The sequence below is a fragment of the Pelophylax lessonae genome, assembly GCF_965119305.1.
Source record: "Pelophylax lessonae genome assembly, chromosome: 1".
Taxonomy (NCBI): Eukaryota; Metazoa; Chordata; class Amphibia; order Anura; family Ranidae; genus Pelophylax; species Pelophylax lessonae.
In genome coordinates this window covers 114,213,653-114,232,460 of record NC_138768.1, presented here as the reverse complement: position 1 = coordinate 114,232,460, position 18,808 = coordinate 114,213,653, and the positions used below count along the sequence as shown (strand labels likewise).

At 40.3% G+C, this 18,808-nt stretch overlaps 1 protein-coding gene across 6 annotated transcripts in view; it reads left to right on the top strand.

The window, feature by feature from the left end:
- MAST4 (microtubule associated serine/threonine kinase family member 4) overlaps positions 1-18,101 on the top strand; it is a 933,584-nt gene extending 915,483 nt beyond the window's left edge. For 5 of the 6 annotated variants that reach the window (XM_082272234.1, XM_082272236.1, XM_082272239.1 and 2 more), the window contains 6 exons: positions 1,162-1,362; positions 4,249-4,475; positions 4,576-4,698; positions 8,567-8,703; positions 12,930-13,111; positions 14,615-18,101. In XM_082272234.1, coding sequence (XP_082128360.1) covers positions 1,162-1,362; positions 4,249-4,475; positions 4,576-4,698; positions 8,567-8,703; positions 12,930-13,111; positions 14,615-18,030 — 4,286 coding nt within the window. In that variant the 3' untranslated portion in view covers positions 18,031-18,101. The remainder of the gene's footprint in view (positions 1-1,161; positions 1,363-4,248; positions 4,476-4,575; positions 4,699-8,566; positions 8,704-12,929; positions 13,112-14,614) is intronic. The other variant, XM_082272235.1, reaches the window with a different exon arrangement.
- The last annotated feature ends 707 nt before the right edge of the window (positions 18,102-18,808 follow it).

Genomic DNA, 18,808 nt, shown 5'->3' with positions numbered 1-18,808 from the left:
AGCCAAGGGCTATATAACTAAAATACCACTTTGGGTGGACTTGACCTTATTTAAAAAATAAAATAAAAACTGTGGTGACAGAATATGAAGGCTTCCACCATGGACCCCATCCTCCAAAAGCATTAGTTCTCATACTGTTCTAATGGTTTTGGTGCTTTCTGAGTAACTCACCCGGAACTAATGTGCAGATCAGGCAATACGACTTTCTAACCTGAATTAACATTAAGGCTCTATGTCTCTGAAAATAAAAAAGTCAGAGACCGCAAGACAACTAGCATCTTTAGAAGGAGGAGAGCAATGACCTCCTCTTAATCTTTCTAGCTGCTGGATTCTTTTAAAGTGAAACCATTTATTATCACTAGTTTCTAGTGAACTTTGATTGCACAAAGTTTATGTAAATCCTATATTTCATTTCCTTATATTGGCAGCATATCTCACTGCACCCAGTTTTGTTTAGCAAATAATTTCTGTAAATCTGTTGCAAAGCTTCTTACCTGTAGACCCTACCAATAATAGCACTTACAACAACAACACTGTATTCTAATGTCATGAAATTAGCTATGGAATTTTCAGCCTGTCATGTGAGCCTCAGAGCTTGTTTGTTTTGGTTTTCCAGTATCTGACCAAGGAGAACTCTGAGCACGGAGACCAAAGTCTAAGGGCTGTGACTTTCCTACTTGAAAGCAGTGGTCAAATGCCTGTGGCCATTATGAATATGCAGGCAGGAAGATGCAATAAAAGCATGTTTCCTACACAAGAGTACAACTTAAGTTCAGTCATTTGCAGACAGTCCTTTTAGTATAGGCTGCATTGATAACTTTGTTTGCCATAGAGATGTTGAAGACCATGTATAAAGATATTATTTTCAGTCTGCTAGATAGGTTTTATTCAAGGTTATAAGATCTGCATGAATTGTATTTAGCCTTTATGGTTTGTCATGAGACTTTTAGTTCTGCCTCTGAACTGAAACTGGTACACTTTTAATGTCTCTATACCTAGTAAGAGTACCAATGTGTGACTTTTTGGCTTGTTATGCAGACCCTAGCAGTACGTTTTGTTTTGCTATAAATCTTCCATATCTCTAGGCAAAAATAATAGAACATTTCCATCTTATTAAGCTGCGGTTGGTTTAATATGTCTGTCCTTTTTATCCTTAAACAGTGAGTAGTTTCTCAGAACACTTAGAACCCATAAATGGAAGGAGCGAGAGTGTGGACAGTACAGATAATTCCTCAAAGCCCTCCAATGAAAGCTCTTCTCACATGGCTCGCCAGCATTTAGAAAACACAGAGAAGCAGAGAATATTGGGAAAAGTCACTAAATCTATTTCTGCAAGTGCTCTGTCCCTTATGATCCCTGGAGGTAGAACCATACATCCTCAGCATGATATCTTTTGACTTTGCATGTCTTTCTACCATTTGTCAGCCATTATTGCTGCAAGCTTTCCATTGCCCACCTGTCTTTTAGAATGTCTGTAACCACACATACTCTAGAAGAATTGGCTGGATATTTTCCACGTTTTATAGGTAAAATTGAAAGAGATCCAGGCAAGATTTGATGAGCACATTAAAAAGTCTATTAAAATTCTGTTTGTTTTGTCATTAAATTCCTAACCACAAAATAAACTGAAGTAAAACAATATATAAAACAGTAAACAACAACACGTTTCAACCAAACTAGTCTTCCTCTGCCGATAGGACTTTAATAATGATGAAGCAAATAGACTTTTGATACAATTTTTGGATGTGCTGTTTTAAATGTGCCTGGTTTTATAAGGGACATGAATTTTGCAGCTGCACAGAATTCATATGAAATCCCATAAGAATTGGGTGAGTTGATATTGCTTGCTTGTTATAAAATAGGGAACAGGGATGCATTACACTAGCTTTGTAAAAGAACTAGTAGTAATAATCATATATGTACCTGCCCAGAACAGTGTAAAGTTTATACTTTGTTTTATTGTGAAGGTATTTTTCTATGCACTTCCTGTGATTGGTGGGGGCATCGCTCGCTCCATCTATATCCAGTCACCCTGACCTGAATTGTCAAAACAACTTCTAAACCAGGGGCCTCCCAACTTTCTAAAGAAAGGGCCAGTTTACTGTCCCTCAGACTTCAGGGGGGGGGGGGGGGAAAGACTGTGCCTAGAGGGAGTAAACAATAACTGATCTTTGGTATTGGGGAGAAATAGTTGTAGTTGGAAGGAATAATACCCCATTTTTATTGTCAGTGGAAGTAATTATACCCCAATTGTTGGTGTCAGTATAAGAAATACTGCCCCATTGTGGGTGTAAGTGGCAGGAATTATGCCTCATTGTTGTCAGTGGCAGGAATAATGCTTAAAGAGCCGCATCCAGCCCCAGAGTCCCAGTTTGGAGATCACTGTTGTAAGCTGTAGTTGATTGTAAAATCATAAGGGTATCCTTGTTGCTGGGGATTGCATGGCTGAAAATATTTCCAAGCCCTCAGGTGTCTGTGTACATTTCAAAGCTTAATACTCTATTACATGTGCTACCACCGGCACTCTTCATAGTAAATCTCTTTGATACCAAAACCTTCATTTCAAATTCTTCTCCCGCTAAGAAAATAAATGGGTCTGCTTGTGAGAGCCTCAGAACACTTCATTATCAAACAGAAGAACTTACCCCACAGTATCTGTGTGTTTTAGATAAAAAGATACTAATTGTCTCCTAGCTAATTTGGAGGAATCAATGATTAAGTAGGTAGTGGATTCCATTACAGTTGTAATACAGTTTGCTTTAGTAGCATGTTTTGTGTTTGCTTCACTTGTTGGTTATAATATAACATATTCTTAAATGTTGAAATTAGTTATTTTTCCAGCTAATACACTGTGGAATATATAATTATTTTTCACAGTAAATATTCCAAATTGGGAATATGTGTAAACTGGTAATGATGACCTTTTCCTGGTAGAAATGCTAGCTACTTTACTTGCCCACGCATAGATGTCACAGAGGGAAATATTTCTTCTCTTGTCATAACAAGTGAAGGCGATGGGGCTTGTGTGGTCTAGAGAGTTCTGGGTGCCTTTAATAACTTGACTGAAGCAACATTTCACATTTTCCCTAAAGCAGTAGTCCTCAAACTATGGCCCTCCAGTTGTTCAGGAACTACAATTCCCATCATGCCCAGTCATGTCTGTGAATGTCAGAGCTTTACAATGCCTCATGGGATGTGTAGTTTCACAACATCTGGAGGGCCGTAGTTTGAGGATCCCTGCCCTAAAGTGTTGCTGCAGCTGGCAGCCGTTAGCTAGAATGGAGCACAACAGAGGTGATGTGAAAAAAGAGAAGTGCAAGGCTCAGTCTTCTCAGCATTTTTTTGCATTAAGCTGGAAGATGAAGCACCTTCTCCATAATGGCAAATTGAATCTGCTTTCACAGTTACTGATGCCTAGCTTTTTTGTGTACTGTAACAGGCAGTGTAGCACCTTGTTAAGTACTTTTATTTAAGGTGCAATATGTCTGGCATTAAGTCCAGAGTAGCATGGCAATTTTATTTAAAAAAAAAAAAAACTACCTGCTTTCAAAATATTCGCTAATTAATTAATTAGATGATTACAATGTTTTGTTAAAAAAATAAATAAATAAATAATAATTTGTGTTTCTTCAGATCGGGTTTGTCTTGTCAGTCTATCAGCATTGTTTCTCTTGTTGTATCCTGTTGGCTTTGGATAGGATTGTTATACGGCTTGACAGAGTTACCATTGCTTTATTTCATGAAGGCGCAAAAAGGAATATTGAGGTTTTTTTGGAAAGGCTGTGATTTGTATGTAACAATAGAGTGACATCTCACAAGCTTCAGGGCTGTGCATGAGCATTCAATTACCCTAAAATTGGTAGTATTGGGTCGCTAGACAATATAATTTTATTTAATGGATAGTACCATAATTTTTATCCATTTTAATATTCATTGTGAAGGTATGGCAGCAGTCATCCTTCTTATTTTTGATCTTGTCATATGCTGACTAGGTACACCTTCATGTAGCGGTCATGCCCATTTTTTATAAGACTTCTGTGCTTCCAGAAACCTTCCTGCAGTGTTTGGAGTGCTTTGCATTATTTTCAAGTTCCCATCTTACCTCATCGTACAGTACTTCACCTGCATGATTTAATTGTCTTGGTATGAAGCTTAAATCAGCTAGCTTCTTCTCCACTGCTTGGCTGTGTTTTATTACTAAGCAACTGTAGTGTGCCATGAGTTAAAGGTTTATAGTTTTTCTTCCAGATGTGTACAGCGTGTCCCCATTGGGCAGTCCCGTTTCTCCACTCTCTCTGTCATCAGATCCATCTTCAAGAGACTCCTCCCCTAGTCGGGATTCCTCTATCTCCTCTTTCAGTCCAAGGCAGCCAATCGTTATACAGAGTTCTGGCAAAAAGTTTGGTTTCACACTTCAGGCAATCAGAGTGTTTGTGGGTGACAGCGATATCTACACTGTGCACCATATTGTCTGGGTAATTCTTCCTACTCTTCATGTGCTTGTGTTTTGTGTCTCTGCTAAAAAATGTGCATTGCCTGTTATTGGTTTTATTTACACGTTTGCTTTTTATGCAGAGTGTTGAAGAAGGTAGCCCCGCCTACCAGGCTGGTCTTAAAGCTGGAGATCTTATCACTCATATAAATGATGAGCCAGTACATGGGCTTGTTCACACTGAGGTCATAGAACTCCTCCTTAAGGTAAATCTTGAATTTTATTACAATAAGGTGTATCAGTAATGGTATTATTTGAAGTGTTACTAAACCCACAACAGTAAAATCAGTCTGTACATGCAGTAAAGTGTGCTTGTTAAGCTCCTTGTGTAATCTAAGGGGTTAATCTGTGGTAAAAGGCTGTTTGATATTGTCTTCTCTGATCCTCCCCTTCATCTAAGGTCACCAGTCCATCTTCTGATAGTACAGAGCATTAAGGGCACTCTCCACATGCTCAGTTTGGTGTTTATTGCTAGAGAGTTTTTTTTTTCTTGGGAGAGTGCATATGACCGGCACAGGGCCAATCCGCACTATCCAGACAGAGGGTCAGGGGTCCTGCAGCCTCATAGAACAGTCAGAGTAGAATTAAAACTCCTCCTACAAGCTTTAACAAGACACTGATAGATGTCACAAGACTGCTATATACTGCTGATAAAAGGTATTTAGCAGTTAATATTTACTGTATTTTCTGGCGTATAAGACTACCTTTGAAACTCAAAAAAATCCCCCAAAAATGGGGGGTCGTCTTATACGCCGAGTATAATATCTCCAAGGTAACCTAAGTATAAGTATTACCGGCAGATGTAATCTCTCAAGACGCTGGCTGTGTGGGAATCCTGTACCGGTATATGGTATGTACCGTAGCTTCGGCTACATACAGTGTACCGCACTGAGCCAATCAGGGAGAGTGATGTATTCTATTATTGAATGCAAAGCCTGCTTGGATTGGCGGAGTAACATCATCCCGCCTCTCTGACTCTGCCAATCCGAGCAGGCTTTGCATTCAATAATAGAATACATCGCTCACTGTGATTGGCTCAGTGAGGTATACTGTATGTAGCCGAAGCTACGGTATACCGGTACAGGATTCCCACACAGCCAGCGTCTTGAGAGATTACATCTACTGGTAATTCTTATACTTAGGGTACCTTGGAGATACAGTATGAGAGATTACATGTATTACAGTACTTGGGGTACCTTGGAGATCTATGAGAAATCTATTGTTTTTCAATGGTGTTGCCTTGCTTCGGAAGGGGGGTAGTCTTATACGGCGAGTATAGCCCAAAACCTATGTTTTAATTTGAAAATTAGGGGGGTCGTCTTATACGCCCAGTCGTCTTCTACGCCGGAAAATACGGTACTAAAACTATTGCATTTCCATGTACTGTGGGAGACCAGATTTAGTGAACGCAGGGTCCTGGGTTTAGTATTACTTTAAGCATTTGCATTTTGTTCTTTTGTTTTGTATTTGCATATTAAATCATAAATAAAATATGGGAGCCCAAATCTTCTAAATGAATGGAGCCACCTACTGTTCGTTATATATTTAATTGACTTTGTGTTCATGTAAATAAATTAAGCCCCTGACAATCAGCTGTCTGATTCATTGGCATTGCATTGTGGTACCCTAAAGAAACTGAGCCCCCAATTGTTAGCTGCCTATTTCAATTATTATTGGAATTTGGTGCTGTAAAGAAACTGAGCCACTGACTGTTAACTGTCTGTTTCACGAGGACAACCAATTACAGTCTTTTTATTTTTATTTTTTCCCATAAATGCTTTATTGAAAATACCAACATCAGTTTGCAATGTAAATGGTCTGCATGGACCGATCAATGATATAATCACAGATATAAAAAATATAACAATCCAATAGTGTATGCATAAGAAATACATATATTCAAACGCTCTTGGGTTTCAGCAGGAGGGTCTTCCAACTTGCAGGGAAGTCAAACTTAGATGCCCCATAGTTCGACTATATAAGGAAAAAAAAAAGAGAAAAAAGAACGAAAGGAAAAGGGAAAAAAAAGGGGGGAAAAGACCAAGAAAGGGTTGGGAAGGGTGTTAGAGCAGCCCTCAAATTTTCCACTCGGCTGCTTGCATTTTGCGAGTGGAAAATGATTGCGGGCGAGAGAGGAGTGGAAGAGGAAAGGCGGCCGGATAATCAGAGCGGGGATCGCTGCACTGTAACCTCTTTCATTTGAATTGCCGGGCGCTCAGCTTCACACGTAGTCCTGCCTCCTGACTCTGCTCCTTTGGTAGACAGAACACCACCAGTACGTGTGACGTCTATCATAGGAGCCGAGCCAGGAGGCAGGACCACGTGTGAAGCTGAGCGCCCGGCAATTCAAATGAAAGATGTTACAGTGCAGCGATCCCCGCTCTGATTATCCGGCCGCCTTTCCTCTTCCTCTCTCTTCTCCTGCACAGGTGAGGCTGCAATCCATATTTATGGTCACATGGTTGGGGGGGGGGGGATCTATTATAGGATTACAAGGCTCAGCATGTCTTATTTATGGTCACATGGTTGGGGGGGGGGTTATCTCCTAAAGGACTACAAGGCTCAGCATTCCATATTTCTATTCACATGCCTAAGGGGGGTCTCATATAGGACTACAAGGCACAGCATGACTTATTTATGGTCACATGATGGGGGGGGGGGTTATCTCCTAAATGACTACAAGGCTCAGCATTCCATATTTCTATTCACATGCCTAAGGGGGGTCTCATATAGGACTACAAGGCACAGCATGACTTATTTATGGTCACATGATGGGGGGGTCATCTCCTAAAGGACTACAAGGCTCAGCATTCCATATTTCTATTCACATGCCTAAGGGGGGTCTCATATAGGACTACAAGGCACAGCATGACTTATTTATGGTCACATGATGGGGGGGGCGTCTCCTATAGGACTTCAAGGCTCAGCATTCCATATTTCTAGTCACATGGCTAAGGGGGGGTCTCCTATAGGACTACAAGGCACAGCATGTCTTATAGTCACATGATGGGGGGGTCTCATATAGGACTACAAGGCACATCATGTCTTATTTATGGTAACATGATGGGGGGGTCTAATATAGGACTACAAGGCACAGCATGTCTTATTTATGGTCACATGATGGGGGGGGGCGTCTCCTATAGGTGGGGCAACTGGTGGCGAGTAACCCTTAAGGCCTGGCTAGTAGCTCAGGACTTGAAATTTTGAGCCCTGTGTTAGAGGATATGTTGCGTTCCCCCGCCCCCCTAGTCACATCAAAAGGGTTGATTGGCAACATAATCACTTTATTTTACATCATATAAAACATATCATTTTAAAATTACATTATTGCTCAGAATTGTACATTGTGCAGGATGTTTTTACATTCCAGAAAATACATATTTTAACCTGATAAGAGATACGGTTATGAGTTGGGAGTACAGTTGTGAGGAACTGTATTCAAGGGAATACAGAAAATATTATATATATATTTTTGCATATAATGGTTATAATTTGTTGCCATTAAAGTCCCATTGGAGAAATACAAAGGCTTAATTGCAGTGAGTAAGGGATGGTGGCAACACAAGTTATTGTTGGATGTTTCTATTTTATTAAAGGTGTCAATTTCATTGATATTGGATTGTGGTGCTCCTAAAGAAAATGTGCCCTGACTGGTAGTCTATTTCATTAACATTGTATTCTTTACAATAGCACATCTGTTTGAGTTTAAAAAAAAAACATAGAAAAAGTGCTAGTTGGAACTGTGGAAAATGATTTCACCAACAATGTATAATGAAGTTCTGTAGCAATAGGCTAGGTTACTGTCTGAAATTTGTAAATGGTAGTGACCAGAATTCAAACTTTGGGTTTGCATTTTACTCCCTGCAATGACTTCCATTACCCCAAGTGTGAAGATCCTACCCCATCTTCTAGTTAGACTCCATGGGGTTGATTTATTAAAACTGGAGATTGCAAAATCTGGTGCATCTGTGCATGGTAGCCAATTGGCTTCTAAATTCAGCTTGCATTCTGTAAGGATGACAAAAGCGTGTATTTCTAATTTGCAATCTCTTACATATTATAATTTGTTGGCAGAGTGGCAGCAAGGTGGCAATCACCACAACCTCCTTTGAGAATACATCGATAAAAACAGGCCCTGCAAGGAGGAATAGTTACAGAGGCCGCATGGTGAGATACAGCAAGAAATCCAAGAAGAAAGACAATATGGAACGGTGAGTTTTAGCTTGTTTATATTTCATAGATATGAAGTACTGTGTGCAGTTGCTTTTGCAGAATTTTTTTTTTTCACCTTTAGAACTTCATAAAGTATTTGATGATAATATTGATCTTTAGGAATAGTATTGTAATGATGGTAAAATATGTATATACCAAGTGAGAACAAAACAGTACCATAAACTGAGATACATATTCATTTCGATCTCTTGTTTAAAACTTTTAGTGAATAAGTTGATGGTCATGGAATGGCTGATGAGACTCTCCTAGCATCCAGGTTTGGATCACAGTTGCGGTCATGTGCACTGCTCTATGCATACTACAGATCTTATCATTTTTAGTCCATCTCAGGAGCAAGCAAGAGAAGAGTGGCTATAAGGGATGGGCTCAGGTGTGTTCGGATCGTAGTCCCAACCCAGCTGAGCCGTCACTGCACACCACCAATCATAGGCAGCATGTACAGTAAAACCTTGGTTTGAGAGTAACTTGGTTTAAGAGCGCTTTGCAAGACAAGCAAAATTTTCAAATAAATTTTGACTTGATATACAAGCGATGTCTTGATATACAAGTAGCCTCAAGTCACAGCTGAGTATAAAAGAGAAGAGAGGCGCCTCTAAGTGTAGCAATATGGTTAAATTTAATGAAGGTACAACATTTAGCAACTCACATGGTTGATGATTGAAACAGGCACATCTAAGGATGCTGGCATCTGGGGTAAATTTTCCTGCACTGATGAGCACTGATAGGCAGCACAGATATGCAGCACAGATATGCAGCACTGATATGTGGCACTAATAGGTGGAACTGATGGGCACTGATAGGTGGCACTGATGGGTGGCACTGATGGGCACTAATGGGCACTGATAGGCGGCACTGATAGATGGCATTGATGGGAACTGGTGGGCAGCACTGATGGGGAGGGCACTGGTGGGCAGCACTGATAGGGAGGGCACTGGCGGGCTCCCTGAGCCCTGATTGCCGTCCCTGGTGGCCATGGTGGGCATCCCTGGGGTCATGGGTGGGCATCCCTGGTGGTTCTAGTGGCACCCCCCCCCCAAGGGTCTGCACTGGTAATCAATGCTCTGATTACCAGTGCAGACCCCCCCCCCCTGTCAGGAGAGCCGCAGATCGGCTCTCCTCTACTCGTGCCTGTCAGGCACGAACTGAGGAAAGCCGATCAACGGCACTTACTATTTACTATGTGACCAGCTGTGATTGGACACAGCTGGTCACATGGTAAAGAGCCTATGTCAGTAGGCTCTTTACCGAGATCACCGCTCGCGCTCTGCGCGCCCCCAGGGGGTGCGCAGAGTGCATTATCCTGCCGCCAACATATGACGTCCGGTCAGGATAATGCAACCACCTTCCATCATTTTAAGATATATTAAAACAGCGCTACCAGGCGTATATAAAGTGATTAAAATATAAATAATTCCCAAATTATAAAATATAAATAGTAAAGTGTATTAGTGACAATATCTAAAAAGTCAAAAATCATTCAATCATAATAACAATAAATGTGAATAATAAATCAATAAGTATGCAAAAGTGCAATTAAATTCATATATAGTGCATAAGTGCCAAAGTGCTGAATCATGTGCAGTCCAAAAATATATAGTCCACTTAGAATTAAGGTGCTTCAAGTGCTTCACACAGGTGCCAAGGTGCTTTCAAAGAGACCCTTTTGGGATACATTTACCAGATTTAGGATATATTAGAGCCTCAAATATGCAGTGGTTAATCAACCAAATGGCCAGTAGGGATGAACGGGGCAGCAGAGCCTTTATCAAACAGACCACCAGCCTTTATGCAAAGGTCCCCTCTCGATCAAGTGCTCAAAAGGAAGGGAAGGAGCCAAAAATAGTGAAGCCCGTAGAGCATTTATTAAATAAAAAATAGATGAAATCTACTCACAAAGGTATAGCATAAGATCGCATGTAAATAACAGCAGTAACACAACGAATACATCCACTTCCGGGTACGCTGCCGGCATGCGTTCCACGGAGTATAGGAAGTGACGTTGTGTGGTTCTCGTCTGCCAGGAAGTACCTTCCAACATCTGCCCATAGGGCAGGCGGGAACTAGATTTTAGTGTTTGCTTAACCACTTACCCACCAGGCCTATTTTTGACACTTGGTGTTTACAAGCTAAAATCATTTTTTTTTGCTAGAAAACTACTTAGAACCCCCAAACATTATATTTTTTTTTTCAGAGACCCTGTAGAATAAAATGGAGATCGTTGCAATATTTTTTATCACACCGTATTTCCGCAGCGTTCTTCCAAACGAAATTTTTTTGGAAAAAAATAACTTTTTTTAATTAAAAAATAGGAAAACAGTAAAGTTAGCCCAATTTTTTCCATAATGTGAAATATAATGTTACGCCGAGTAAATAGATACCCAACATGTCATGCTTCAAAATTGCGCACGCTGACAGAATGGTGACAAACTTTGGTACTTAAAAATCCAATATGCGACATTTTAAAAATTTCTATAGGTTACCAGCTTAGAGTTACAGAGGTGATCTATGGCTCAAATTATTGCTCTCGCACTAACGATCGCGGCGATTCCTCACATGTGTGGTTTGAACACCGTTTACATATGTGGGCGGGCCTTGTGTATGCATTCACTTCTGCGTGCGAGCTAACGGGGACAGGTTGCTTTCTTTTTATTTATTTATTTTCCCCTATTTATTTTATTTATTATTTTTGATTTTTACACAGTTAAAAAAAAAATGATAATTTTTATTCCTATTACCAGGAATGTAAACATTCCTTGTAATAGAAATAGCCATGACAGAGCCTCTTTTTTGTGAGATATGGGGTCAAAAAGTCCTCAGATCTCACAAGGACACTAAAAAAGAAAAAAAAAAAGGGTTTAAAGAAAACCGGCTCTTTAAGCCGGTTGCTAGGCAACAACATTTGACGTCGCTCCGGTCCTCCAAGACCATAGAGTCGAGTGAGGGCCATCTTGCCCTCACTCGACTTCCTGTCTGTGTGGAGAGAGGACAGGATCGTTTTCCCCGCTGCCGGCGGGTCCGGTAAGCGGGAGGAAAACGTCCGGGATGTGGGGGGGGGTCACCTCTTCCGCCACACCGTAAGGGTGATCCCGCGGCGAATCCGCTGCTGGGACCCACCCATACCTGAAAGCCGATCGCCCACTATTTTAAAAAATACCGGGGTCTGCCATAACCGCGGTATTTGGCGTCAAAGTACCGACGTGTACCTGTACAATTCTCCAGCATAATTTCCTATACAGTTACTGTAATTTTAGAAGTCATATATGGCTCAGTTCACACTACTGCGAACTGAAAGTTGCACGACTTACAGTGTGACTTTGCCAGGTGACTTCCTGGCAATTTGCTGTTTGGATAACAGCATACAGGAAGATGCCATGCACTGCCTGGGATAATCTTCCTGTGATCCTGGATCCAAATCACATCAGTATAGATGAGAATCCAACTTGGAGATGACTGTCATTAACGTCTATGGGCACAAGTCAGATAGAAGTTGCCTTGAAGCAGTACAGGAACCTTTTCTAACGTCGGAGCAACTTCAATAGTGCTAATTAGGACAGCTCTCATTGACTAACATGGGATTTCACATGTCATGCGACTTGAGGTCTCACAAGTCAGATCCCAAGTCGTGGCAGTTTGAACCGGGCCTAATATTGTTTCGTTTATGTTCCTAATTGAAGGCAACCTACTTGTTAAAAAAATAAAAATAAATACTGGAAACGGCAGCAATCATACCACCTCTAAATATGGTTACTGTAAGTGGGGGTGGGGTATCTATAAATACTGGGCTGATGTTGCCGTTTGTTTTTTTTGGATGGGACTTCAAATGGCAGGTTCCTTTGAAAGTTTGCTGTAAAAATGTATGTTCACATCACATCTTGTTCCAGGAGGAGCACCTGAGTACTGGTTAAGCCTAATGGAAAATGGTAGCATTTGACTGAAAAAAAAACACCCCAGGTTATTTACTAGACTTATGAGAGTGCTTGGCCAAAGTGCTTGTTTTGTGGTTTTATGTGGTTTTAGCTTGGAAGTGCTAATATGGTCTAAACAGCTGACACGCTTTTTGTGTCTAAAAGTGTTGAACTCCATTACGTAATTATTGCTGAATGGTGCCTATTTTTGTACTGTACCATATTTCATTCACTCTGTGAAATTGCAAAATAAATCTGTAGAATGTGATTAGTTGTGAGCATATCATTTTCTTTTTCAGGCGAAGGTCCTTTTTCAAAAAACTGACCAAGCAGCCATCTCCTCTGATTCACACAAGCCGAAGCTTCTCCTGCTTAAACCGCTCCCTGTCTTCTGGAGAGAGCTTACCTGCATCACCAACCCACAGCTTGTCACCCAGGTCTCCAACTCCCAGCTGCCGCTCCACTCCTGACTTCCCATCCGGTGAGACATTAATACACGTTTAAGCAACCGGGCTTCTCTTTCCCAGATAAGAAAAGATGGTCCAGCATTTAAAAAGATAAAAAAAATGCTGCTCTCGCTGCAATAGCAGCCTGCTCTCTCGCACTGTTACATAATTACATAGTAGGTAAGGTTGAATAAAGACAATGGTCCATCCAGTTCAACCTGTGTAGCTGTATGCGTGTCAGTGTCAATAATTATTTCCCATATCCCTATATGTTGAGTTATTCAGGATGCACATTTAAGAGCCTTCTAAAAATATCAATACTCCCCGCTGACACCATAAATAGTGAAAGAGTGTTCCACATCCTTATCGCCCTGACAGTGAAAACCCCCTTACACAGCTTAAGGTTAAACTGCTTTTCTTCCAATTTCAATGTGTGGCCTCGTGTCCTCTTACATTCCCTGAGACGAAATCGTTTTTTTCCTACGCTGGGATCACCATTGACGTATTTGTAAATTGCTATCATGTCCCCCCTGTTCCCCACAGACTTACCAAGTTGATTGACACCTAGCTTCATTCAGTCATGGGTGTCAGTTCTTGGACCTCCCTCTGATGGGGGGTGACCCCAGTGCCCTGCCTTTGCAATTCAATGATGCAGAGAATGGCACTAATGGCTATCATTTTATTTTCATACTATTCCATTATGTTTATTTTAACAATCAACTGCAATAGTCTTAAAAAAAAAAAAAAAAAAAGTATTAGCTTAGAAAATCACAAAATATCTCATTTGTTATACGATATTGTATTCATTATTTCCACTTTCCCATATGAATTGCTGTCATGAGTTGATTCATGATTCTAATAGTTTTTTGCTGTTTTTGTGGCTAAACATAGCCATTCAAATAACTGAAAGAACATTTTTGTTCTGTTTTAGAGTGGAGAGGGATTATAACTTTTTTGGGCTGTCTGATTGACTGTTATCCGTAAAAGTGCAAGATATTCTCAGATTTTGAGTGGTAACCAGAACAAGAAAATAGGGAAATCTTCCAATGGGACGCTAATTTGGGTGTCTCTGGAGACTTCCAGTGATTTCCCTCACTTTAGAGGGATTTTTACTTTAAGCTTAAGCATAATTAAAATAAATTAGAGTTTTCATACAGACAGCTGCTAAACATCTGCTTAGTGTCTACTAGGGAGCATAATAAAATGTAACTGAGGGACATATAAAGCCACTAGCTGGGAATGAAAGTAAATTTTGCAACAAAAAGGCTTCAGGCCATCAGAAGTTCTTCAATTAAATTTTTCTGCACTGGAAACAAATTTGTATAAATCCCTAAATGGCAACATATTCTGGGGACCTCCTATTTATTGCCTATATACAAGTAAAATTATTTTCCTGGCTTTGTTTAAAAAACAACATGGGAAACAAGTAATAAAGGCCACATGGTGGGCATTACTGTTTTAGAATTTACAACTTTCCTATGTAACATATTTTTTTTGGTTTTTGTACATTCTAATTTTGTCTCTATTTTTATTTGTAGGCACCAATTCTTCACAGAGTAGCTCCCCAAGTTCAAGTGCTCCTAATTCTCCAGCTGGCTCTGGCCACATAAGGCCTAGCACTCTACACGGCCTGGGACCAAAGCTTGGAGGACAGCGGTACAGGTCTGGAAGGCGGAAGTCTGCAGGCAGTATACCACTTTCCCCATTGGCAAGGACACCATCACCTACTCCTCAGCCTCCCTCACCGCAGCGCTCTCCATCACCATTACACGGATACTCCATGGGGAACTCAAAGGCACCACCCAATTTCCCTGCAAAAATGCACTCTCCACCAACAATAGTAAGACATGTTGTCAGACCCAAGAGTGCTGAGCCCCCAAGATCCCCATTGTTAAAAAGAGTTCAATCAGAAGAAAAGCTCTCTCCATCGTATTGTTGTGAGAAAAAGCACTTATGTCCACGTAAGCACAATCTTGAGATAACCAAGGAAGAAGTTCATAAGCAAACACAACGTGATGTAACATTACAGAGCCTTGAGGAGAACACATGTGATATTCCAGCATCTACACGTGTTAGACCTGTGGAGCAAGGCTGTCTCAAGCGCCCAGCATCTCGAAAACTGGGGAGGCAAGAGTCACTGGATGAGCTGGATAAAGAGAAGCTTAAAGCCAAAATAGTCATAAAAAAGAAAGATATTTCAGAAAGACAGGACTTTCTTCTGAAACAAAACATAATATCAGATTTGCATAGTGAAATCAGACACCAGCTAACAGAAGCTGACAAAGAAGACAAAGCACAAATAAAAAGATCAGCCATATCTGAAAATAAATTTCCTGCTTACGACTCTCGTTCAGGAGGCAATATGTGCAAAGAAACTCCCTGCAAGAGTATCAGTTCTCGCCCAAATGGTACCAGCCTTTCATTAGATAGTCAATCATTCAATCATAGCTCTCAAATTGCTGAAACTGCCCACATGTCCTATGAACTCAAGAAAGGACCTACTTCCTCCTCCTCCTCCTTGCAAGAGAAACTTGCCCATCCATCCGACAAGGGTATAAAAGATGACCAGTTAGATAAACCTGCCACAGCAAACATTGATTATTTCCGGAAGAAAAAATCATTTGAAGACAAAGATGGTAATCTTTGTCCAGTTTTAAAGCCTAAAATTGTTCCAGTATCTCACGAATGTATGCAGGCAAAGCCTGTACATTTACAGACAGAATCTCTAGCCTTGCTTGATAACAGGACTTATATGTCCGGTGTTCAGAGCACTCCAGTCTCTTTTACACCCTTAAAAAATTCAAACAATAGAAGTGAAAATAATGTAGACAAATCGACTGTTACAACCACAGAGATACCTGTGCGGAAAAGCCCTTCTGAATATAAGCTAGAAGGAAGGTCTGTTTCATCCCTAAAGCCAATTGAAGGCACTTTAGACATAGCCTTGCTGTCAGGACCAAAGGTTACAAAAGCTGAACCTGATATTTGTAATAATCAAACAAAATCTGATGAGCAGAGCCGAAACCTAAAGAGTGAAGGTCTAGATAACGCAAATGTGATATTTACCAAACCCAGCTCTAATTGCTCTGATATTCCCATAGTGCAAAAGGGACCCTTGGAGGCAAAAGCCTGTGAGCCTCTACAACCTTACTGCCGCACTGCAAAGATTTGTCAAAACAAGGAGTCATCGGGCCTTAGAACAAAGGAAAACCTAGTGGATTTTACCAATCCTCTTCAAAGCCAGAGGATAAGCACAGTAAAGCCAACATCATGCCCAGTAACTGACCAGCTGTCTACTTCTGTAAAAGTTGATAGACAAGAAATGGTAAATCAGGAGGTGTCCTCTGTCAAGTGCTCACTAGAGCAAAAACATAGTTCATCATCCACTGAAAGAATTCGTATGTCAAGGGATTCCTTTGAGAATTTTACTGCTACAACTCTGGCAGACTATAGCAAATCGGAAAAGTACATCTCATCATTGAGCTGTATAGAGGAAGGAAATCCGGGGATAGCAGTGTCCCAAACGGCACTTGATCATCAAAAATGTGTGATAAAAAATGTTGATGCTTGTCGTCCCATTGAACTTGTCGCTGCCAAAAAGATTTTGCAGAATGCAGAGCTTGCTCACAAGAATCGTTGTTATAGCCAAAATAAGCTGCAAGATGCTACTCTACAAAAAGGAGATCCAGGGAATATAAAGAAGAATGGTGTAGAGCCCTCCCTTCTGAAAAGAGATACTTGCGTTTCTGACATTAAGCAGTCATGTACAGCTGCAAATATCCCACCTGTAACAAGTATTAAGGCTCTTTCACCACTTAGAGAAGAACAAAAAATGGTTTGCCCGCAGCTTGTCAGCTCCCCTAACAAACCAAAAGTGATAGTTGAATCTAAGTCCAGTTCTGTAAAAATAGTTCTGTCTGAAAAAAGCATTTTAACGCAAAACACTAAGCCAAGTATGGTGGACCTACCAAATAATCAAAAAGTTACAAATAAAGCTGAAGGTTTTACACAAGCTAGCACTGGATTAAATGCAGTTGCAGGATCTTCAATTCAGAATAAAGATATCATTAAAAAGGGACCCAGTTTTAGCTCTGCATCCTCCAAAAACAACATAAATAGCAAGGACTCTACCAATCTATCTAACTGTGAACAGAGTGTCAGTGTGACTGCAACAGTCAGGCCTGATGCTGCAAGCACTATTAACCTTAAGGATTGTTCCGCAAAAACACATCTTAAAGAAAAAACAAGCGCACATATGAAATTAACTAGAGCCAGTACTGTCAAAAGTTCTGTACAAAGTAGAGCTGTTCTTGATGTTACAGAGACTGGTTCTCCACCCATTGACAATGGTCAAGAAAATAAATGCACCGAAGCACTTTATGTTCAGAATGACAAGGGCAAAAAGGTCACTCCCCTTACCAGTAGGGATATTCGAGAGTTAACTTTAGACAAGCAAAAGTCTAGCATCTCTCAGAACTTGGTTGGAAAAGGAGACCAGAGGAATGCACTGTGTGATACTAAAAGTTCTTGCGGTGCTGCTTTGCCCAAAGTTGGAAGTACGAACATCTCTTTATCCAAACCAGACTTGGCCGAATGTCCTGTGAATGTTTGTAAGGATAAGGTGGAGCAAAATCTTAATATGAATGTTGATACTATTAAGTCAAAGAAGGATCTCCAAGAGATCTCCAATAGGTCTTGCCCTGCTACAAAAGAAGGCTGCCTATCCAGTAAACCTGTCGTTGAAAAACAAATTTCTAGTACCACCACACCAGGGACAGTTCGGAGAGATCCACCTTCTTCTCCCAGCAAGAAGAACATCACAAAAAGTATACCTAAGCCACCAGCTGCACCTCTGGAGAATTCCTCCTCCCTTTCCTCAGATAAAGACTTAAAAGGACAGAAACGAGGAAAGGACAGTGTTTCACAGAGTAGTCCTCAAAAAAAGACGACATAATCTGCCAGCACCTTCATTAAGACCTCTTTACTGTAGTGGCTGCTGCTAAATCAAAACTACTTTGATAACCAGCACTGTGTTGTGGTTTATTTGCATTTGTACCATGTTGTGTGTATGAAAAAAAAAAAAAAGCAAAGGAGTTTGTACTAGAAATCCAACCTGTAACTGGGTTACCGTCTAGGTACACTCTTACAAGCTAAAAAGTGTGCCTGTAATAATTGTGACAGGGCAAGGGCTATGGAAAATAACGTTTCTGTAGAGAGTTACTGTTGTATCTTTTTGTTGAATGTAAAATGTATATTAGATTGTTGAATTCCACTGCTTATTTTCTTATTGTACATTTTTTTTCTTACTGACTACTTACAAAACTGACATCAGAACCCCCATCTTATCAGTGACAAATATGAAATGAGGAGAGTGTTCCACTTTTGGTGTTTTAAGAAAGAGATTTTTTTTTTTAAAATGTGGTTACACCCAAAGACAAGGTGTAAATTTTTTGGCATTATTTTAACGTAATTTAATAGTATGGCCACTTTAATTTAACAATGCAACAAATTATGGATATCTTGATAAATATAAGCCGTTTCCGAACAGTCTTTTTAGCTATCACAGAAGTTTGTCTCAGAAAGAGGGCCTTTAATATTGGGAAAGTGTGTATTTCTCAGAGTTACAAAGAGTAAAATGACCAAAAGTGTTTAAAGGATAACTACACAAAAAGCCATGTAAATAATACCAATCAGTAGTGGTGTATAGTATGATCCATATATGGTGTGTAAAC